Below are 26059 nucleotides of genomic sequence, written 5' to 3' on the forward strand. Positions count from 1 at the left end.
ACGAATTTAAAATTAGTTTCGGCGTAAAATAATATGCGTTTGTGATTTGTACAACAGTTACTAATTATAATACGATCATAATATTTTATGTTATTGATCATTGATCTAAAGTGTTCGAAAAATTCTATTAAATCCAAAAATGTACTGACAATCAAATTCAGAGTATTTTCAGAACTCATGCGAATATTTGGAATTCAAATAATTTTAGCGATAAACCACCGAAATTAAATTAAAAATACATTCGAATGAAAAAAATTTGGTTTGATTATTTTATCACTCTCAGGAAATAATAATTAAATAATCAAATAATTTTTACAAACTACTTGTATTAAAATATAACAAGTATTTTTGACTTTTACTCATCCAATAGATATTATGTGAATTTAGTTTATAATGCATGAATTAAGAAATTATTTATAATTTAAAAAACATATAATTTATATTAATAATTTAATTTATATTTTTTACTGAGGTATCACGGAGAACTTTATTTTATGATTTATAGTTTTTTCGAGATATTATAATACATTTTAATTATAATATTATTGTTCAAAAAGGGCCCAACCCGTATAATTAAATAAATAAATAAAACATTGACAATACTAGATTTGTAAATTTGGCATTTCTATGAATAAATCAGTGTACTAATAATATGTACTAATAATATGTAATCATGTACCTACAAATATACCTCGAATGTCTTAATTTTAATAAGAGCATTTTTAACCATCACTCGAAATACTTAAAACGTATTTAACAACCGATCTCTATTCGGCATTTTTTTTGAATGCGATGATTTATTGTTGTTATGATCAAATTGAAATACACCGGCTTCGGTGGACGCGACTCAACCCTAGTGTTTCCTAATATTATTAATGATTTTGCTTTTATTTGTTATTTTTTTTTATTCAAAATTGGCAAATCAATTATTGTTATATCTCGATGGACTTATCACGATTCTGCATAGTAATATTATTTTTATGATTTGACATTGATTTATTTTTTCAATTCTGAAAAATGCCAAACGTAAGAATGAATTATCAATCGAAGTTTCTGATAGGAATACCTAAATTAACGAATCTATTATAATAGATTACAGAAATTAAATTTACTCCTGTTTATCGTTTCATAAAATGGTTTATTCATTTGTTACACGTTTCTAGATTGCACCCGGGCACGCACATACTCATAGAGAGAGAGAGAGTGAGAGAGAGCGAGTGAGAGTGAGAGAAAACGGAAGGGGGAAAGAGAGAAAACGTATTTTTTTTTAAATATGCGTGTAAATAGTTTTATATAAATACACCGCACTATCCCTAATTGTTCGTATATCCAGGTAGGTTTATAGTGTAATGGATTTTCAATAGAAAACCCGTATCCGTACAACGTCACGGCGTAATCGACGGATCACAAACAATGTGATACAATAATAATTAAAATAATAATATGTGTAATTATGTTTAGGTATAACATGTACGAGTACGTCAAAATAACGATTATTTAAATCGGTTTTATGCAAATAGCACGCGATTATATTATTATTACCACGGTTCGTCTTCGACTTCTGCACACCGTCATTAAATTATTATTACTATATTATACTCCGATGTTTCAACTCTATTATGATGATAACGATGACGATGATAATAATAATAATATATTGTACGTACACGGAACAACAATGGTCGGTGGTTATTAGGTGGCGAGTCTCCGTACAGGCGTATAATGGATAAAGTTAGTAAAATGAGACGCGCCGTAATAGATTCGATTCGACTGGAAGAGGTTATTATTATTATTATTAACAGGTATGGAATATTAACGCCTGTGCAGAATAATAAGCCACGTAATCTGCATCGTGCGTTTCTTGTTATTGTAATATTCGTGTAATTTACATTTAGACCGATCGACCGCTGTCCGTCGCCGCCACGTGTACAATATGCAAAATGTTACGTCGATCCCGAAACGATGTGCGATAGTTGTCCGTGAACATAAACATCCCGACATTAGCCGATACAAGACTATGAAATATCATGCACAGTATATCCTAACAATGTTAATCTTTTTTTAATATTTAACAAGCGCTATCTCAGTGCGTTTTAATCCTTCTGTTTTTCAATAAGAAAAGTAACAATAATATGTTCAGTTATTTATAATACACCGTGTTTGGAATTGTGTTACAATTTTTAATATCCAATGGAAATTTCAAGAACCGTACTTTGAATTTCATATTCTACAGCTGATGTAGGAAAATGATCGGCCATACTTTTTTTGAGAGATTCCCCTAGTAAGATACCCAGAATTTATAATAAATCAACGAGATTATTATAGTTTTATCATGCTGATTATTTCCTAGGTTTTATTTGCCATCCCACTTGTTTTAAATTTAAACATATCAAAATGATAAATTACTCGTTTAGTAATTGATTTATATATAAAAAAAAAAAAAAGTAAAAACTCAATTATTATAATTTATAATAAATTTATTTTGCAAACAAACTGGAAATAATAACTTCAAATTGTATAAACAACAATTTTTCAAAAAATATTAAATTAATCAAAAAACGAGTGGTCAATGTTAAAAAAAAACCACTTATTAACACTACACAAAATCGTAAAAATTCACATTGTGCAGTAATAACTAAAATGCACTAGGCTCTATAAACATGTGCAATATAGCACACCGATAAATGAACCATGTTAAGTTTAGACAAAAGGAGTGAAATTGTGTTGGAAACAAGAACTGGGATGACAACATGCTGGTGGTTTTCGCTCTTCTTGCCTGAACATCAAACGATTATAATTTGTTAGTTATTCATTAGATTTATAACGGTTTCGATTTTACAAACGCTACGAAGTATATTATGTTTGATGTAATCAGGTGACAACTTTTTTCGTAGCACCGATTTAGGAACGGATTTATTTTATACATCATAGTATGTATTAGCAATCATTGATTAGATTATTGGAAATTTGTCAGAAACGCGGCCAGTCTCGCATCATACATTTGAAAGGGCGCTTTGTCACGTGATCGAGCAATAAAAACACAAACGATGTGCATGCGCATTTCAGATCAAATAGGAAAGTGGAACAATCAAAACGATACTGCCGACAAACAAATGCGAACGGGGGAGGATAAATAATATCTTTATCTTTCGAATCGATACTAAATTAGCTTCAACTTTTTAATGGACAAATAAACTAGGTGTGGCTGCATTAAAAAATAAAAAAAAAAAAAACATACTAAATAATTTGTATTACAACGGTTCTATGTTTGCGACGGTATGAATGGCAGACATCTTAATGGAAACTAATTTATTAATTTTCCGTTGTGCGCGCACAATCGATAACTTCTCGCACGTACTGCGGGGGTTAAATTACGATTTCGCGCCCGTTAATTTAATAAAAAAGTGGCCGTAGCGGTGACGCGGCGCCCCCGTCGTCATCGCAAAACCGGCGCCCGAATGCTTTCCACTTGATAATGTACAATTGAAATATTGTCAGATTAAAACTCCGGAGGTTTCGCGAGAATCGCGAAATGATAAATCGACCGTTCTCAACAGAAATAACAACGGTCATATATTATTTTATGCGAACTATTATGTTCCACGGTTTACGCCGAGCATTTGGCGCTCTTTATGCGTTATTTTACACGATGGGGACGAGCCGAACGAGAACAATAACGGTATAACATTCGTCCCAGTGGCTACCGGGGTCCGAATGTATACATTTTCAATGAATTCGATTAAGTTTCGGCGCGACGACCGTACTGTACTAACCGTGTTCGTAGCGCAGTTTAAGTGCGTTATCGCAGTACGTTTTCGCATAGGATATAGTACCTGCACATCGGTGCCGGTGTCGTGCGCACGTTACACAATAACGACGAAGGGTCTTCGCGCGGGACAATAGTGTCGTAAGAGTAGCAGCGGCCATCAGCGTTTACGGCCTTCGCAGTGAGCGTATTTTATTTTTATTTTATTTTTTTCTTCTCAATTTCGTCCTCGAAACTAACGGAACGAAACACGCGTGATAAAATAATAATTACACACCGTCATGTGGCGTGGTAATAATACGGACGTTCAAGAGCAGAGAATATTATACCCATGTGCACTTCTGACCAGCCCGTTAAAATGACCCAATGCGAAAAGTTCAAGAATGACAGGACTTATAAATATATGTGTACGGCAATCTATGCGATTCGTTATTTTATTAAGCAACGAGTTTTTCTATAAAATTCTTAAATGTGCTCGTTAATTATATATTACATGATTAGTCAAAAATTATGTTATAATAATATAAGGAGTATTACCTAACCTAACCTAATTATTGACTTAGTTTTGACGTACAATTTTTATTTTGAATATTTTAATAATATAATAATTCGAATAAATTGACGTTGTACAAAACAGAAACTTTTTCAATATGTATATTTATTTTTTATACATGGTTTAACAATAGTTTTATATACATTGATATTGAGTATATATAAAATATATACTTTCTATGTAAAATAATTTGTTGAAGTATGTATTGCTTATGAATGTACTCGTATAAAATAATTAGTTAATTTATATAAATACGGAATTTCATACATTAATGCTAACACATACTTGCATAAATATATATGGAGTGTGTAAGATAATTATTATTATTATTCACGTATGTAAGTATACAATGATATTTTTTAAGAAATTCTCATGTTTAGGAAATTTGTTTTCTTTTTGGACACATTGCATAAAAATTATATTTTTTTTCTGACGAAAATAACCAAACCTCTCCGAATTGTTCATGCGAGCATTTTATTTTCATAGGGGAGCTCATAATTATTACGTTGCATGATGTTGACAGAACTTGTTATTTTTTTCATAACTTCGAGGAAATCAATCTAATATTTATTTTTATACCAAAATGTCAACCTTCTAATTATGATTCGATGTGTTTTTTGAATTTTAATAATAATAATAATAATAATTACTACCTACACTATTAAATATTTCATACTTTTTTACTACACGAATTACGTATTTTAAAACATACGAGTTCACAGAACTGAAAACGGACAATAAGGTAACAATCTATATAAATCTAATTTCTACTATTGGACAACTAGAATGGGGAGTATACAATTCGTGTTTATTTATATGCTAGTTTTTTCTCTATTCTTGGCTAAAAGTCTATAACCGTGAGGTTTATGTGTAGGTATCAAGAAAAATGTAATCATCATAAAGATTTTCATCGGTGAACCAACAATTATATTGTTTTTACTAGTATGTGACTTAAAATACACTTATTAATTATTTTACATGAACCATATAAAAATACAGAACGACATTTTGTGGAAGATTTCCAAATAAAACAACAAAATATAAATCATCAATGGTTTTTTTTTATATGACCTAGTTTTTTTGAAGAAAAAAACATTTTTTATACGTTTATATTTTGCATAAATAATATTAAAAAATGTATTTGTATACTATAGAAAGTATATTACTATACACGAACATAAATTACAATGTTATCTAGTCAGAATATTTTTTTCATACAGTTTAAGCTTAATTTTGTTTTTGTTATCCGTATAAAATAACGATTAATACAGATGAGTACTACGTATTCGTTCACAATTCACAACATGGTAATAATTGTGAAATTAATATTGCCTGACAACTTTATTGTATCATCATTCTATTAACATAATTTTCACAACATTGCCGATTAATAATCTGAAAATTAAGTATGACTTTAAATCCCGCTTGTACAAAAAAATTAGTTCAACATTTCAGTGAGAGGGGCCAAAGTCTTTGTATCCCTCGTACTGGCGACGATGTTGTGTGTATATAGGTATATTTAATTCTCAAAATAATTCGTTTATTACTGGAACGACGCGAATAATAGCACGAAAATGCACATTTTCACAAATTGGACATTAATTGTGGATATGTTTCGCTATTACAATATTATTACATAATCCATAGACAGTGAACGCTATTACATAATATTACGTCAAAAACTAGTAAAGATCGGTGATATATTTTATTAAAGATCGCGTTGTCGTATAATGTTATACGAATATATTATGCTGTTAATGCAGATCGTGCCCAAACAATTTACAACTAATGTAGCAGTCACTAAAACTTAATAAATACCTCGAAACAGGTAGTTCGATCGTGTAATGCGCTTATAATAATTACGGGCGTAACGATATAATCAAAAAGTAAACGCGTTATGAAAAACGTGAGGCGGAGGGAAGTCAAAACCCTTCAAACGCATTAGTTATAATAGTAGGGCTGGGAATTTATTGTCCCATAAAACCCTAAAGAATTTCTTTATCCGCAGACAATTCTGAATAATGTACTACCGAAGGACTGCACACATTTTTTTATTATTAATAATTTTTGGTATAAAGATTGACGAAGAAATGGTTTGATTAAGTCTTAACATAAAATGTTAAGATAAATTTTATATTTACTGTGGTCTGGTAGTGCGACAATCGTAAAATATAGGACGCAGCTTGTTTATTTATAAAAATCTCACATGAAAATGTTAAAATCCGAATTTCAGATTCGTAAGCTAATAATTCGTAATCTACTAGAGCTTATACATACGACCAAAATAGAAATAAAAACAAATCTATCCTTGAACAGTTGAACCAAACAACCAATAATTATTGGCTGCAACAGCATTGTCGAAGTATAATACATTAAATATTTGCATTACGGCGCCTTTAACGTGTGTAATATGTACATAATCCCAACGGCGATTGGTGCGCACGGTGTTCGATTCGATCCGACGGAGTGCAAGAACACGGTATCGGGGCAACACAAGAACGCGGATGGGAAACGTCGCACTCGCTCACAACAACGTCGACGTCGCGGCCGTTCATTACCTATGGTCGTGACCACGGTGAAGCAGTAAATGGCCGAGTTGACGAAGCTCCACGAGCTGCGGCCGCTGTACGTGGTCGTGCCCGCCTCGAACGCGTCGTGAAGCTGTTCCTCGAACTCGACCAGTTTCCTGCGGGCGATCTGTTTCCACTGGTCCTCGCCCATCCGCCGGCTGTCCGTCCACAGCCCGTTGAGGAAGTCGCGCTTCACCCGCTTCACGCCGCACTTGTAGAACGTCTCGAACGCGCCCTCCGTGTAACGGAAAACCAGACCACCCACGCCGCACATGATCACCAGTATCACCTGCGGGCATCACGCACACACACGTGTCATCATCGCCCCATACTCAAGCGCGCGGGTCACTACCTTGGGAGGGAGGATGTTGGCACCGAATAGCGGTGCGATATCGACGTAAAAACCGTAGTTTTAGTATCGATAAAAATCAATATTTGTAGGGCCGTAACACGTTTGGGTACAGTCGACCCTAATCGCAACACGTTTGGGTACAAATGAATACACCGTTTGGGTACACCATATCTCTAGAAAAATAACACGTTTGGGTACATAGAACATGGGTATTAATATAACATTTAGAAAAACCTAGAAAAATAACACTTTAATACTTAATCATTCATTTTAAATTTTTAGAGCCTATTAGCGTTATCCAGGAGACATGTTTAAAAGTGACATGTTGGTAGCATTTGTAAAAATAGGTACACTATTTTCCGAATCCATGAAACAAAATGGTTCATTATTTGAAACGAAATATTTTTTATTTTGAAAAATCATAATTTTTCCTTCGAATAAAGATTTTGGTATTTTAGGAAATATTTTTCGTCTAGCTTCATACATATTTTTCCTGAATAATCCGACTTCAGAATGACTTAGATGCTCTGATTTTGGGCAGTTACGTAGTTCTTGACGTATACGATTATTTGGCTTCACATTAAGATCAATAGTTGATTTGCGCTTTAAAAGTGACATCACTGTTTGTTTAGTGATGGTTTCTTCAACTAATTCATATATGTTCTATGAATATGTTCTCCATTTATTGAAATTACCGTTTTTAAATTGGCAGTCCATTTAGTGACAGTGAATTTACCATTCGTGCAACGAAAAACTTTAGTTGTATCTTTGTTTTCTCTAAACTTACTAAATTTATATTTGTTAATCGCAACACACTTTTTCCCACGTCAGGTTTCAAAAAGATCGGAAATGTTCACGATCATGATTACGAAGAATAAACTAATCTCACCGATTGAAAATCCAAATCGGAACTGAACATTGAAATGTTGAAACATTAGTATAATATAGTACATATATAATATAAGTTAGTTTCATAAACCATATCTTATAAAGATTGTTAACCTTTTTTTTTCACGATAACCTATCGAAATTGGCAATTAGCGTATAGTCTGTTCAGATTAAGAGTGCCCAAACTCGCGCATGTCTTCCGAGAAACCGATAACGGTCGGACACCCATCGATATCTAGACGCTCGGTGATTCGTTGCCATTGTTGACCGTCGTCTTTGTTTATCAAAGTCGGTGACTGCCACCTTGTATACAGATTATTATTAAAAAAAAATACCTTATTATTCAAAATAGAACTCTAGCTTGGCGTTACGAGAAGAGTGTGGTACCACAGTTCACTACGTATAACAGCGTCGTAACGCGTCGGCATACTATAACCATTGATTATAAATACTAGTATTTATAATCAATTCTATAACGTTCCTAATGGAAAGGACACGTGCACAGTAAAAACCAGTTTTCGTCCAAGTGACTGGGCACTCTTATTCTGAATAGACTATAGTATGCACCCAAACGTGTTCTACATTTACAGGTAAAAATAAAAGTACCTAAACGTGCTTCGCCCATTTGCAGATACATAGATCAAAATAGAAAAAGAAAACCAAAAATAAAATTCGAAAAACAAGTGGCTCCAAACGGCGGCTATACATGATGGGTCTGGTTGAAATATCAGCTCGTCACGAGCCATGTTAGAGTTAACGTTAGACAACGCACTAGTAATGATTATCGGTGCAAACAAAAAGAAAAAAAAAAAAGAGTAGAAATATTGTTTAAGTATATATACAAGTCGATACTTCATATCGAACGATTTAATTAGTAGTAAATCCATCTAAGAACTATACCGATAAAAATTGTATCCGAAAAATATGTTGATATTTAATATATTTAATATTTAAACGATACATCGTTGACATGCCTAGTCACTATTACTATTATTATATAGTAGTGCCACAGGTCACGCGTTGGTGCATCGTTGATAATACCACGTGAAATGATGGTAAACGAGACGGACGAGAGACGCCTGTGTTAGGTTACTGTTTGGCAGAGGACACGATGATGTGCGATCGTAACGGTAAAAAATAAAACCGCCAAGCATGGAAATCGCGAAAAAGCGCGTGAAAGCCAACCCCGTTAACGATCGAAGTCGTGCACGTTTCTTACACTATATATTCACGCACAACATTACCGCTACCAGCCGTATTTATACTTTCTCCGGTCTAGTCGAGAAAACATGTGTTTCCTAGACTAACGGTACGGACAGCGCGTCTGAGAAATTAAGATAAACGTTTTCGCGTAGTATACCGTGTCCACGAAGCAGTGGCGTCCAATCTTCCAGAATTCACGCCACTCCCCGCGGTGGTCCTGCAGAAAAAGCCACCACTGATGCCTGAGCCCGATATTCGGGCCGGTCGCCGTCGCATCCGTTTTACCGCTGCCACCACTTCGATCCTTGGCCTTCTTCTTGCGTTTCCTGCGCCTGGTGGTCGTTTCCACCGCGCCGCCGCCCCGTACGGACTCCAGTAGTGTCTTCTCCGAACTCCAAAACCCGTCCGTCTCGTAGTCCGTGTAACAGCTCTCGTCGTCGCTCTTATTCGTCATCACGACCGCCCGCAATCGTTGAATCGGAACTGTGCGGTCCGACCGCCGCCGACAACTAGGGTCGACCGTTATCTGCGGCGTACGTGCGGCTACGATATTATATTATCACGTTTGTTAGAACGATTTCTATGTTTCGCACATCGTCGTCACCGTCCTGACCGTCCGTTCCAACTCCGGCGCACTGGTGGGCACACGATACGGCGCACGAGAAAACCGTGTCGCACCGTGCTAAATGCCTGGCCGGCCGAAAATAGACGCGAGTTAAATTTAACCGCGGAGCGGTGGCGGTGTTTCATCTCGGCGGCGCCATTGCTATCGGCCCTGGTCGTTCCCTTCAACGCGATCGCCGCGAAAAATACGATAATTTCGCGTCCCCGACGTTATTTCGACCCGGTCGGCTGCGGTGCGCACCGTTTTCCCTCGAACCTGACCCTTCGAACGATACACAATTATGTTGTAAACCAGCAACCGGCGCACATCGACATTATATACATCATGTAATATAGTTTTGTATTAAATCAAGCGCTTGTTTCCAAAGGACACGTACAAGACGACTTTATTCCTCGTTTTGATATTACAATTACTGAGATCCGATACTGTACACCTTAATGTTGTCTTAGGCTTATCACGATGACTGAATTATGATTTTTTTTTTTTTTGTTTATTTATTTTGTATTTGGAAATGGTACAACGCCCATGGATGAGTTCTATTTATTTTTGGAATATTGTACAAACACAATTATGTATAATTATTCCTGTGCGTAGTAATGGAAAAAAGTTCATGAAAAGTTAAATGAATAGATAAAAAAAAATTATTTTCACTCGGTGAATATATTAAACACGTCAAAAATAAAAAAAAAGTGTTTCGTTAATTAATTGTATTGTAATTATATTGTTCGCAATGTTTGTAGAAATGATTTAAAGCAAAGTAGATTTAATAAAATATTGTGTTGTCATCTAAATTATAAATTATTTTTTGTCGGCTTGTTTTTATTTAAATTTATAGTTAATCGAAATCTTGAATGAAATTACACTTCGAAAAATGTTGAAAATTATGAGAAATAATAATTATATCTGGTAAGCTTTTAAACTTATTGTCAGGAATATGATTAAAAATTATTCTTTTAAATAAATTAAATCAAAAAATAGAAAATTAGTTACAGTTAATTAGAAATTTAAAATCTTAACAGAAAAATAATAACTATAACAACAATAACTATGAAAAAAAAAAACATAACCAAAATATTATGAAAATTAAGAAACGATGCTTTAGATCAATATTTGTGCTTTTGCCGTTACGTTTTGATGTTTGGAATTTTATAATTTTTTTAGATTAAAGTAGTTGAGACGAAATATTGCGATACAAGAATGTAAAAAATAAATAAATATTTAAAAGTTTTTTGTACGTATAAATGTATATAGAACATTTTTTTCTTCGAAAATTTAAATAGTCTTCATATTTTTTTAATTATAAAGAAAATACAAAAGTTTTGTGATTTCTTTTATCAATTATTTAAATGGTTTGATTTTTCTAAATCATTTCATTTTATATCAATTTAAGTTTAATAACGTGTTAAATATATGCATAAGCTACAAAGAACTTTAATTAAAAAATTTATTCAATTACTATCTTAAATAAGTAATGATCTTTTTTTTTTGTTGTTATTTTTAAATATTTTTATCTCGAAATACCAATATGTTTGGCCAATTTAATAGTAACTAAGGTTTCACGTCATAAGATCCAATAGATAAATATTTTGTTATCAAAATAACTTTATTTAAAACATCCAACAAATATGTTATTAAAATTTAAAATTATAGGTAATATTTTTTAAATAATTTTAAAATTAATATATCACTTATGATTGGGTACAATGTTCTTATAAGCAGAAATAACCGCTTGCTCAAAAACAATATGCACTGAACTTTAATTAATATCAGATTTAGTATCATATTAAAAATGCAAAATATTATAAAAGTAGTAATCAGTAAAGTAAGAACATGTGTTAAGTATATAAAACGAAAACGAATACGAAAATCGGAAATCTGATTATGGGGGTTTATTTTGGGGATTATTTTGTCGCCAGTTTATTATATAGCGGATACAATGGCCGTGTCACGTTAACTATATATTTTAACATTGTTCGGAATACCGTTGTATATTAAAACGAGAATATAAATGTATTTTGTTCAAATATGTTATAGTCATTTTCAAAAGTTGTTACAAAAAACCGTTTATCACGAAATAAATGTATTTACATGCATATATCAAACATTTCGATTTATGACAAAATGTTTGTGTTATAGTATAACAGATAATGATTGTTTTCATCTAATTAAAGATTTATGTTTTAGAAAATTTCTAGTACTTTAAAAACTTTTAAGGACATTTAATGTACTTCCTTTAATTTTACATGGGCAATTTTTACATATTTACATTTTTATCTCTAACTTTTTTAATATTTATACTTTTAGGGAAGGTTTTTAACAACGTTTATCCGGTTTTTGTTTGAGGTGTTTTAAGATGTTCGTAAGCCATTCTTCAAATCTTTAATTCCGTGTTTAAAAATGTGTATGAGTAACGCACAAATCATTCGTTATAACGTTATTACGTATATTACGTTTAAAAATTATATTAATTTTTTTGTTCATAGTTTAACGTCATTATTAAAACGATTTCAAGCCTTGTCCTTACTGGAAATTTTTGTTTCAAAACTATTGTTAATTTAATACCACACATATTAATTATAACATAATTTTATTGAGATCCATTTATGAATTTTAATAAAATTTATTATATATTTAGATAATCTAAAATGTATAATCTTGAAGGTATTTATTAGTATACAATGTTCACACATGATTGCATATCGCTTAAAACTGTAAATTCTCCCGAGTACCGATTTCTATGGTATTTGATTTTGTTCCCATATATTTTTAGATACACGTTGTTTTGGCCCTTAGAATTTTAATATTGCCCTGGGTGGGGAAATATAACCTAACCTGCGGGCGCTTGGATAAAGGAGTTGGCCAAGAAATCGTTACGACTAGAATTTATTTTATAACAATACTTTACAATATAAATTGCTAAATACAATATATATAGGTATATATATAATATTACATAAGACTATACGATTATTACATTATATATTTAGTTCAACCTTCTCCAAAAAATGCATAAGGACGTAACTATTACAATATATAGTTTATATTAATCATGTATAAACTGTGGACCCTCTCAGAAAAAATTGAAAATACGCCACTATGTATGTGTGTTACTGGTAATGTTAAAATTTGGCTTAAATTGATATTATCCATGCATGTTGGCTAATGTGCAATTTTTAAAATATCAAACTATCAATTAAAAAATTTAAAAAAAAAATAGTAGGACACAATTAGTAACTATAGATTTTTTATATATAATCATATTTTACCTAACGAGAATGTTCCTCGCCACTTTTCAATTAATTAATTATATTTAAATATTTATCATTGAACAGTTTTTCTAATAAATGATAAAATTCGGTTTTTGTTTCCATTTTAGTAAAATAAAAAAGATGTAAAAAATAATATTACACTAACAAATATCACATGTGAAACCAGACTAACTACAAATCGGTGTCGTGTATTGTATTTGAACAGCATATAAAGTTATAATAATAATATCAAGCAATTATGATAATTTACTTACATAGAATACTAGATCCATTTTTTTTCACTTTGTCATTAAGATAAATTATAAGTTAAAATGAGATTATTTATTATATTTTTGCAGTCTCACGTTTTATTATTGTGATACTATGTGTACAGTAGTGTTCTGCACGATCCGTTACTATAAGGACCAGACCGGACTTCAAATTTTACCAGGGGACCGAAGTCGGACCGGACCATACTTAAACGTTAATCTAAGACCAAAATTGGACCGAACCGACGTCTTCATATTATTTTTAGACAGTGGACCAGACTCTCGGTCCGATCTTAAAACATTTTGGACCGTTTATGAACCGGTCCGTAAGGTTCAGTCTGTATTAGCCTAGATCGTACCATATGATGCGTTTAGTATTACATTGAACCGGACTACCCGGTGGCATGGCACAGTTTGTAACCGTCCTAACTGCAGCGTACTTATACCAATTGATGTAGTAGCCAGTTATCAGTAGATGATCGTAGTATTGAGTATTTACCGTTTTTAACACGAACTCACAAATAAAAATTATACTATGTAGAGTGAAAATAACTAAGACAGAACGTAATGTAGCGGTTGTAATGATGAAAAAGAATGAACGCAGTAAAATATATTACGGCCATAATGTTACATTAAATAATACCTAATAATATAATATCGCTTATCGTTATCGTATTGCATGACTGACGATTTTATGAATCTGGCACGTATATAACGATCGACGGCATTATTTTGAGCATACTGTTTGTGGAAATAATAGTTCCGTAAAATTCAAATTATTAGTTATTTTTGGATCATTTAACACACTAAAACCAATATTAATACATTGCACATTAGCATGGGCGTAGTTTGGTATTATTATCTGTGGGGTCTATATTATAGTACTAGAAAAATGCATTCCAGAATAATCTTCTTATCTTTAGTTTGAATTAAAGTGAAAGAGAGAATTTCCTAGAAAAACAATTTAAGGATGTCTCATTCTTTACCTAACATTTTATTTATATATATATAAAAAAAAAAAAAAATTAATTTTATTTTTTTTAAATAATTAATAAAATATCTTGTCAACGCCGCGGTTCTTACAGCTGTGGCAGTTAACCGCCAAGACTCGCGTTTGGTTTCAGCATAGGTACAGAGATGGATAGGTAGTTTTTTTGTTACAGGGAAATATTTTAATGGGGCCACCAAAATGAAAAAAAAAAATTGCTTTTATAAAATGTATTATATTTACTCATCCTAATTTAATTTAAATAATAAAACTATAAAAAAAAAAATAATTTCATTTCCATGAAAAAATTAATGGAATCGAGGGGGCCCCCGACATTATATAGGGCGAGGGCCCACAGGGAAAATCCACTTTTCTCTATGGGCCTATCCACCCCTGGATAGGTATATTGAAGACCGATCGTACAATTCGACAGTTGATTGAAGAACAACAAGGCATACAATGTATGCGCGTTGCGCTTAATAATTAATAATAATAATAATGATAATAATAATATACAAATATTGAATTTATGAGGCGTTCCAGAATAATAATTAATTAACAAATATTTATAATATATATATCTAGAAGCTCATTCGCTGATCATAAACTTTTCACAATGATAATAATAATTAGCGATTTGACTATCACCCATCGATGTAAATTATGGACATCATTCTTGACACAATGAGATGGGAGTTGCAGACAAGCAATGATGAAACAGCACACATGAGCCGGGCAACAACACGAACATACCGCCGTTTTGAACAGCGACGGCGAAGGCACGCACACGTTAATTAGCAGAAAAACAAAATGCGACCGCAAGTTAAAAAACGTACACAGGTCAAGGCGGCACCATGACGCGAAGAAAGAAAGTAAAAGACAAAAAAAAAGAAGAAAAATTAATTGAAAAATGAAAAGTGGCGAGTCACCACTGTACGCCCCCATCGATGTCGTCGCGCACGATAATCGATAAGATTCGAGGCCATACTGTGATAGTCGGGGGCGGAGGGATCGGGATGGATCGATATCAAGCCCCTTGGACAGGCGAATCATGTGGCACGAGTGCCGGCGGTGCTAAGCATGTGCGGCTTCAACATATCTTTTTCAACAGTTAATTGTGTTTTGCCCAATTTTTCAAAACACTATCAACTAAGTGACAATATTGTCACTGGGCGACATTTGTGTCACCTAGTTAACACGTTTAAAAAATGCACTGAATAAACATACAAACATTTGTGACAACTGACAACTTTTGATACGAGGAAAAATTGTAATACAAATAATTTTAGGGAAAAACTAATTATAAAATTTCAAAACATCGATAACACATAGATTTATATTCTTCGATATATCAAAGACTAAACATTGATAGTGAAACATCGATGTATCGCACTTAAGATTGAAGTCTTAAAAACATCTATGTTTTTTGCCCACCTCTAGTACCTACATTTAGTTTAATTTGAGTTAGTCCTGTTTCCAAGTTCCTTAAGTCTAGCAGAAATGAGTCATTTGATGCAATTACAGAATGCTCGGATTGATTATTGTTAAGATCATCAGGTATTGACGATTTATTAATTTTAATTTTACTATTTATTGGACTTGGATCATCCACTGCAAATTCTTCGTTGTCCCTAGTTGGCGATAATGTTTTCTTGTCAGGCTTCTTTATACAAATAAACTGAAATATACTAAAAATATAAAATATACTGAATATTTTTTAAAAAAAAAATATGATTAACAAGAAAAAAAGAAACTAAGATATCAAAATTAATTAAAAATGTATGAAATAATATGGTTCATAGTAAAATATAAGACAGACGTTAGTGTGTGGATAGTAGTACACGAGCAAATAACAGAACAAACTAGTCACTAATTTCAAGAAAAATACCGATAAATAAATAACTATTATTTGTGTGTTCCATACAAATTATTATTTGTTATATTATCCGTTATCGTTATAATATTATCATCGGACAACGCGACAATACATGGCCTGACGATCGCATAGAGTAAATCCAAAAAATTGATACGACGTTGATCTATAAATAAACATGTTTGTGATAAAAATAAGTAATTTTATGTATGTAGCGCAATAATTGTCAGTACACAATGCTAACATTTAAATCTTGATAAATTTTAGGAAAAATTATAAAAACATTTAAAATTTAGATTGATTAATTTTAGATAAATGAGGGGGCTACAGAAATTTCTATGAGGACTACAGCCCCCACAGCCCCATGCATACTACGCCCATGCACATTATACTTCGTTCCAAAAGAGAAGACACGGTTTCTGCGCATTTTCCCTTTCCACCTGGTTTTGTTTTATGCAGTGAACTTTACGAAGTCTATTTCCGATCATTGCCGACGATGTATACACCGTAATTAAAATGAAACACACAATAGTCGTGGGTGGGGGATATGCGCCGCCAAACGAAAACCGGTGGCCGCTTCGTGTCTTCTCTTTTGGAACGGACTATAGATGCTATAATACGAGTATTCGGTATAATGTTTATTTTTCCGAGATTGCGTATTATGGTTTATGAATTCTATAAATAAAAATAAAATTATGTCCTTCGAGCTTTGACCTTCTCGTCTGACACCTTATGATATTTACGGACAGCAGACATTTAGTAATTAGTATAAAGCCGCGTTAGCGCATACACTAGACACGAACCGAAAAAAAATAAAAATGCCGATTTTAAATGTGAGTGCATACACTTGTGCGCATACACTAGACACGAACCGAAAAAAAATAAAAATGCCGATTTTAAATGTGAGTGCATACACTTGTACCGAATCGATAGCCCGAACCGAAATTCGGATAGGTTCGGATTTCAACCGTTCAAACATCTTTGAATTTTTCGGCCGAAAATTAGCGGTACTATTCTATGTATAGGTAGATGCTCTTGATTTTGACGTTTATGCACCCAATATCTTTTCCGCGATTTAAAGATGGGGCTCTCTAATAAAAATGAATCCCATTCATCACCTGAAGAACTATTATATTCTAATAACTATATTATATTATATTATATTATATATATATATATTATACTATATTATTATATTCTTATAACTATTATATTTTATATTTTTTTATTTTTATAAAATATTACTAGTAAGTACAATTGCAAACCATGTACTGCATTCGTCAACTGTCGAAAAAATATTGTAGAAAATATAATACGTGGATAACTGTAGTTATTATCACGAGTCACGATATAATATGATTATTTAATCATCTATTTAGCTAATAACTTGTTTTAGTTCAAAACGAAAATTCGGGGACACCCAATGCAACCATACACGAAAAAATTCGGATCGAATATTTTTCGGTTAGATCGGTCGGTCCGGTTCAGGTCTAGTGTATGCGTGGCTTAAGTAATCACTTTATAAATAAATATATACCTCAAGTTGTTGGTTTTTTCGTTTTATTTGTTTACATAACAATATCCGTATTTAGATATTAAGTACTATGATTGAGATTGGACTGAGACCGGACTGAACTGATTTTAATTTTTTTTTTTTTTTGAAACCGGACCGAACTACTCCTAAAAATTATTGAACCGGACCAAACTGATGATTCAATAGTTTTTGTATGTTAGGACCGTACGAGACCGGACCGAACTGATTAAGACCGGACCATGCAGAGCACTAGTATACTGAATATTAACAAAAAATCTTATTTAATTTTTGTAATATTGCCTGTGTAGAGTTGATATTTCATATTTATACACGAAAAATTACACATTAGCCAACATGCATGGATAATACCGATATCAGCCGTCTAATTATGACATTAGCCAAATGTATTAAAATTACCCATATATATATATATGTGTGTGTATGCAAACTTTTTACTGTATATAAAATATTAATATATTTGTATGAAACATTTTACGGTTTTTTTCCCTCATACAAATATCTGTATATAGACGCTGTATACGGTTACACGTGTAGCATCAATAAATTAACTTTACAATGCTGATTTTACCAAGACGTACATAAAATGCGAAATTGTTTGCGCTATTATTTAAACTTACCTATGGTTGTAAATATAGTACCACAATAGAAAACTGCATTTAAATAGTTCCATTCCGGTTTCATGTTATTATTTTCATAAAAGGATTCGTATTCCTGAATGAGATTTTCAGTTTCTAAGAACATCGCATCATTTTTCTTGATTACTTTTCCCATTAACTATAGAGAAAAAATAACATATAAGTAAAAACAATTACATAAAACTATTAAATAATTAATTGGGTTTAAACATAATGACAGTATAAATTATATATAATATGGTGATAACTAAAAAATAAAGAATATTGCTTCTAAAATAACTAAATTTAAATATAATACTTAATTCAATTTTATTGTTAGTAAATTATTAAAAAATATTTCAGAGGTTAATTTAGTCTATAAATAAATCGTATTTGTTATTTAAATTACGAATTATAATTATAATTATAGGTAATCAGAAATTATAATTTACGTTTTTGAACAATTCCATTGTGACTTTCGTTAAAATTATTCTAAAATAATACTTAGCTTTTTACTTAAGATACACTTACAACTGATAATGTAAAATATACATTTAAAGTTAAGATTATTTAAAAAATTAATTTTTATCTGCTTTTTTTGATTTGTTGAATACATTTTCAAATAAGGTAAAATTTCACATTCACCTTCCACTATAATATTTTGTTCGAGTCGCGAGATATTTTTATTTAAAGTAGGTTTTTCGTATACATAATATCCAATGTTCATAAGTTAATTTTAAATATTCAAAGAGGTAACATAATATTGTTATAATGAAAAATGTTTATGCGTTATTTCGATTCATGTGTAGTTATTTTTTTTTTTTAGAATTAATAACTTTTTGATTTATTTGCTTAAATGTAATACTACATTTATTATTTCAGGGGTTTTTTCATACTTTATTTAGTATATACTGTTTCCAGTAAACGAAATCGGCTGATTAAAACCCATAAATACTAAAGAAATCTAAATGAAAGATTTAATTATAAAAGTAATAGATCTTTGAAGATGGTTTTTCACACACAAAAGCCAAAATGCTTGAATAACATTAATGATGTTAATTTATTAATAATATTAATGTTAGGTAACTTAATTAAGTTAAACATTTGCGTTCTAAATTTATTTTTGAGGAATTACAAGCCATGAATAATTTTAGAACATGACAGAGGGTAGTCTTACTAATACTATCCAATGCAATTGAAAATCTGACGCTCTTACATAAATAAGTATTATTTTTTTTAAATAAAATAATAATTTTGACGCAATCAAGATTTTAATTTTTTATTTCCGATGAATCACACCGTTAATTTTTATTGTGATTATTATTATCATATTTTATTCATTTTTAAACGTGTATAACATTTTTTTTTTTTAGTGAATGATCCTTACGCCGGCAATTTGAAAAATTAGCAGTTCCCTCTTCTCGAGAATTACGTTCATCTGATCTTTTGGTGACGTCCATTCAACTGCTTGAAACACCAACGCTCCAGCTGCACAATAACCGGCAGCTATGAAGAGGAGGAAGAAATGGGTTAACCACATTCTGGACCATTCCCTGATCTTGTCGTATAACCAGAAAACGGCTCGTTCGCCAAAACTTAATCTCGATTTGGCCGTGGACACGATATCTTTAAATCCTTTTTTTTTTTAAAAAAAATAATAAATTAGTTTATAGTTTAGACAATCTTCATTTAAATAATAAGTAACTGTTTTAAAAATAAAACGATACATTGAAACATATTGCATAAATATACAATAGCATGTATATATATTTAGTTGGAATGGAGCGATCTTTGGTACAGCTCTCTGACTTATGAGTGTCGCCACATTTGACGCAGCGAGATGAATGATGGGAGTAATTTTGTAAACTTTTTTACATAGTAAACTTGCTCCACTAAGTGTTTTTTTGACAATGCGGCAGAAAGGACAGCACCGGGAGTGGATTGATGGAGGTTTCTGATAACGATTCTAAAAGTATGCGCAGAGTAAAAACGAAAAGTATGAAAGCTGGTTTTAGCTTCCATCAAATGCTCAACTATTACGATTATTGGGATAGACGATAAGATGTAAAGGAGTAGACTTACACGTAAACCCGCTGGAGGTGGTGGTCTTAATTTGTCAATATCCTTAAATGTGAAGAAGTGGATGATATTTCTGATATAAATAGACGGATAAATATGTTCAACCCGGTTCATGGAGTGAGATGAATGTGCAACGGTATCATCACGAAAAAATGAAGTCCAATATGATATCATCATTAGTATCGATTGAGAATAAAACAGCAAATAGGTGAGGTAAATGTTATAGTATTTTAAGTGAAAAAATTAAATTCTTGAATAATATTCGTTTGGATGACATAGACGTGCGAGACAGCCTTCTAATAAAACGAATCATAATTCTATATACATTGTAAACAAAACAACCGATAATTTGATATACATATTTAAAATACAGATAATGGAGTAAACGCAAAGGTGCGAGTTCATCTAAATTTCTTTTTTAATTTATATATATCTTAATATAACAAAGAACACTTTGTAAACACTTAAATTACTTTTAAGATAAAATGATATTAAGTGTTCGTCTCTTTATCTACTTAACGCACTTTACTTACTTGTTCCAGATATTATGGCTGTTAAATAGATTTTGGGTGCTTAAGATTAATTTTCATACTTTCAAATAGATTTGTTTTTCTTCTATAAATTGTAATTTCAAAGAAATAATTAATGATATAAACGCACATGCATCGATCGAAAATACAATATTAAAAAAAAATCGATAAAAGCACACGAAAAGCGATCTTTTTTTTATGGTTCTTTCGTCGTAATTCGATTATGTAGTCTGTTATTGTTATTTTTTTCTGCATGCTATAACCATGATTGATATTTGATAAGTATACTTTTATCTATAGGGCTATGTTATTATTTTAAGTATGAAAATCACTAAATATCATTGATGACATTGTAACCTGCTATCGGTTACCAAAAGTTACACTGCAACTTACAATAACAAAAAATTAAAACGGAAAACAAATTTGAAAGATTTGTTATTTTTACAAGCTTTCATAATTACCATCCTAGTAATTTATCCAACTGTTTAATAACATTACTTTTATTACTTACCAACTTATGTTATAAATTAAAATATTACTTTTTAGTTTACCAAGGTAAATATTTTTTTATGGAGTGTTTCTCGAAAATTTAGTTTTTGTAATAGCGGTACTCCAAGTAATCAAATTCATTTTTTTTAACATTCACGTGTTTTAAGTATTTAATTCATTATTTTTTCTAAGTAAATTTCAACGTTTTGGTAAAATTAAAAATAACTTTTATTAAATATTTGGAAGGAATTAAAATTAGCTATTTAATACATGCTTTATTTTCCAAAAATGTTGAAGGATCAAATGTTGAATCACATAGCTTTATAAATTCATTTTTTATTATATTTTATAGAAAAAAAAAATCGTTATTAAAACGGAATTTATTATGTAAATTGTATGCAATTGTTCTAAACATATTAACAAAATCCGTTGGATTGATTAATAATGTACCAGGATATTTAAATAATAATAATAATAAAAAAAAATGAAACAATCCGTAAGGAGAGTCACGACACTAGTCAAATGGAAAGTATTCGAAAATAGACGTTGCATTACCAATCGTTATAGTTATCCTGCGATATATTCATAATGAAAAACTTAATCACTGTAATTTATACCACTGCCGCTGAAGTAGGGTAATAATATCATACGTTACACTGTTTCAAGTTGTAGGTAATTATAGCTTACCGTCCAGTTGTTTGAAAAAAAAGTCGGTGGCTTTGTTGGACGTGTAGGCCTGGTAAAGTTGGGGCGAAAATCCGTTCGGGATGGTCGGGTCGGTGGTCGGGGTCATGGGAATGGTCAGCCCGACTGCGGCCGGCGTGGACGGGAAGAACTGTATTTGAGGCTGTGTGGCTGGGACATCAGGTGAAATCTTCAGCGACATGGTACTCCGTGACAGACGGCGTATCGGTGGTTTGGGCACATCCAGTTGATGCGCGTCAGCTGCCTGACGTTGCCCATCGTCCTGTTGTAACTCTGCTCTGGGCCCTGTAAAATACACAAAGTGTTTCACTCCACCCGAATTGTTCGATTAAGAATTATGTTTTCCAACACAATAATAGTGACGGGTCAGGAATTTCGAAAAAAAAAAAATGCCTTTCAGCGTATAGTTTTGATCTCACCAGCGCTATTGTGTACACAGTTATATTTAAGAAACGGCCGCGGTTTTTTTTCTGCCCGAAATCGAGTGCTGTTTTTATTTTAGGTAGGTAAACTTTCAATTTAATTTCAACTAGCCGATGAATACTTTTGGAATGTTTTTTTTCCATACGCAATTTCCAATTATATTTTACCAAATGATAATCATTAAATATTTATTAAAATCTGAATAGATGAAGCAGATAAAAAAAAAAAAAAAAAATCGAGTGGAAACAACGGAAAAAAAATATATATAAATTAAAACTTGCCACCCCTTTTGTGATTTTAACTTAAGTTTAACTGTAAATTTTAAATCCTTTATTATATGTTATATGTTATTTATAAGTAACTGTCAAACACGTTATTGATAATAAACAAATGCGCTTAATGCTGTCGCTGCATTACAAAAAACCACTATTGCCGATACGCTAAACTTATTCTTCATCATCTTTAAGTTGGAATAAAACGAGCAAAATACTTGTTTATTTACTACTATGATTAAGAAAAAAAATAATACGCTAAATGATACTCAAATATTACAATATTATATAATTTAAAATAATAATTGTCAACTTAATTTTAAATTGATTTAAACTAGTCTGAGCGAAACGGGTACCTAGGCGAAATGGGCTACATCTGTGTAGTGATATTTGTCTAAACGGAATCATTTGGAAACAAAAGAAAAGTTCCTTTTTTTCGATGGTATTTGTTTTAAGATTGTATGCCAGAATGGAAAAAAATCAATTCATTTTCATATATAATTTCAATTTAAATATATTTAATTTTCAAATTTTCATTAAATTAAAATAATAAAGGGATGCCGTTTCATACTACTTTATTTTTCAGTTCTTTTAAACACTCTATTTTCAATAATAATAAATTTTCGTTGATGATATAATATGTTTGGGTTTGGATATTCATTTCACACCACTCTCGAAAATTTCTCATAAATCAATTTTAATGTTGCGAAAAGCTATAAATGAACGTACAATAATAATGTCGTCGTGTGAACTATTTAAAAATGGTAATAAAATAATTCACCTCCACCGTTTGTTAGGCAAATTGTTATCATTTTAGTTAAAACATCATACATCGAATATGTAATATACGCATAATGGTTTAAAAAATACATACAAACTATAAGTGTCATTGTTGACGTTTTCATGCTTTCATGCTATAATCACACACATCACTTTTTATTGGTATTTTACCGTTTATACATATATTTTTTAAATTATTAATACTTATATTTTACGATTAAGTTATAAAATTATTCACGGTAGTCAACTGTAAGCTGTAAATTATTAAGGATCCATTTAGGACATATTTTTGTCAAATGGACATTTAGATTAAAAAAAATAATAATTTAGTTAATTTTTTATTTATTTTCTATCTAATTTAATTTTCGATAACAATTAATTTATTATATTATATTTTGTGAATATTATTTCAGATATAATAGAGAAACTTTGTTCATGTGTAGTGTGTATATTTATTAACCGTTTGTCTACAAAAAATTTGGAAAATTTGAAGTCGTCAACAAGAATGTAATAAAAAAAATTCGGAGATTTATTTTTGCTTAGGATAAATAAAGCGAATTATTTTATGTACTATGCACAACCAATGATCCAAAAATGTACGTTATTATTTTTTTTTATTTCGGTTATGTAACATAAATCTAGCATATTTTTTAATATAACTGTTTAGGAAAAATGAATGGGTTCATTTATAATTATAGTAATTATGATAAGTATTTTTTTTTTATTTTTTTTTTTTTTGACTAGCGTAACTTAAAATTTTTTCTTTTTTTTTTAAATGTGCATTATTGAACAGATTTGTCATCTTATTTTTGTCACACATTATTATGTTTATGTAGAATTTTTAAATATAGTGATATTTTTTATTATCCTTATTCAATTCGTTATAACATATCCATCCTAAAATGATCTAAGTATAAACTATAAAAAATGTTGGTAGTCATCCAATAACTTAAAAATCATGAAATTTTTTGAAAGTTGACATGCATGAATTATTATGACAACTTTTTTTTAATCAATTACTTGTAGGTATCCATAATTTCCTTTGGTCAAGAGAAAAATGTTTTAGAGCAATCAAAATATATATTTTATTATTTTGACATATTCCGACATGGTATAATCGGATAATTTAACTTTAATTAACATTCATAAAACGTAGAAGAGCTGTGACTAATTTTTAAAATGTTGACTATGAAAAGTTATTTTGTTGTAAAAGTGAGGATTAAATTTTTAAATTTGTAGTTAGTAAATGTATATTTTTATGGAGTTTGATAGTAAAAAAACAAGCATACAACTTTTAAAAAACAAGTTTCATGGATAAATAGATAATTTTATTTATGACGAGTATTTTTTAATTTTGGACAATTTAGTTACAAGACTTGTACAAATCAAATAACTGGTATTTATTTAATGCGTAGGCTGAACACATTACATTAAGTGATAGTTTCTTTTACGTAAAAATTGATTGAAAAATTAAAAAGTAATATAGTTCTAACAGTACATTAACTTTGGTGTACATTTAAAAAATTGTAAGTTAAAAAAAACCAAAAATATTTGAAGTTTAATTAAATTATTACGTTTATATCAGGTGTATCCTTAAATAATTAAAACGGTTAAAAAGTTTTGATGTATTTATAATCCTTATGAAATAACCGAAAAAATTTAGTAAAGTAAACTTAGCATTTAACCTATAATATAAATAATATCATTAAAGTATTAAACAATTTTAAGAAAAATAAAAATAAATTTTCATTAATTATGCAACTATAAACGAATCAGATATAGTAATTTCGACGTATGTGCCTAAATGATAAAAATAATTAAATAGTTTACATATTGAAATAAATTAATCAAAAATGCTTATGCTGAAGTATTTTTATATTTGTAATATGCGATCAGTTTCGAATTAAAAATTCATCATCAGTTATTTACATACAAAGTCAATAGAATCGTGAATTTATTTTTAAATTTTATTAACTTTGTATATACTCGTACCTGATGATAAATTTGAATTTGAAACCTGTCAATTATTATAAATATATTAAAACTTCAGGTTAAGCATTTATTTATTTATTTCTATATATAAACTATTAATTTACTAGTATTAACCATTTATTAATTTAAATTTGTTTTACTATAAATAATTAGTTAATTCTAATGATATTTATGCTATATGGCTAGAAAATAAAAATTTAACACTTAAATATCGATAGGTTTTTAATTTATATCTTAATTATGAAACAATGTTTTGAAATATTTATATGAATTGTCGAAGTACCC

At 30.6% G+C, this 26059-nt stretch overlaps 1 protein-coding gene across 2 annotated transcripts in view; it reads right to left on the reverse strand.

The window, feature by feature from the left end:
* LOC112680731 (TWiK family of potassium channels protein 18-like) overlaps positions 1-26059 on the reverse strand; it is a 36402-nt gene that overhangs the window by 8529 nt on the left and 1814 nt on the right. The window contains exons 2-4 of one of the 2 annotated variants that reach the window (XM_025550917.1): positions 22290-22592; positions 19892-20139; positions 18508-18664 (exon numbers count right to left, since the gene is read on the reverse strand). In XM_025550917.1, coding sequence (XP_025406702.1) covers positions 18508-18664; positions 19892-20139; positions 22290-22592 — 708 coding nt within the window. Of the gene's footprint in view, positions 1-6877; positions 7179-9489; positions 9990-18507; positions 18665-19891; positions 20140-22289; positions 22593-26059 lie in introns of those variants that run through there. The other variant, XM_025550918.1, reaches the window with a different exon arrangement.

This window comes from Sipha flava, unplaced genomic scaffold, assembly GCF_003268045.1.
Source record: "Sipha flava isolate LNK unplaced genomic scaffold, YSA_version1 179_pilon_pilon, whole genome shotgun sequence".
NCBI lineage: Eukaryota > Metazoa > Arthropoda > Insecta > Hemiptera > Aphididae > Sipha > Sipha flava.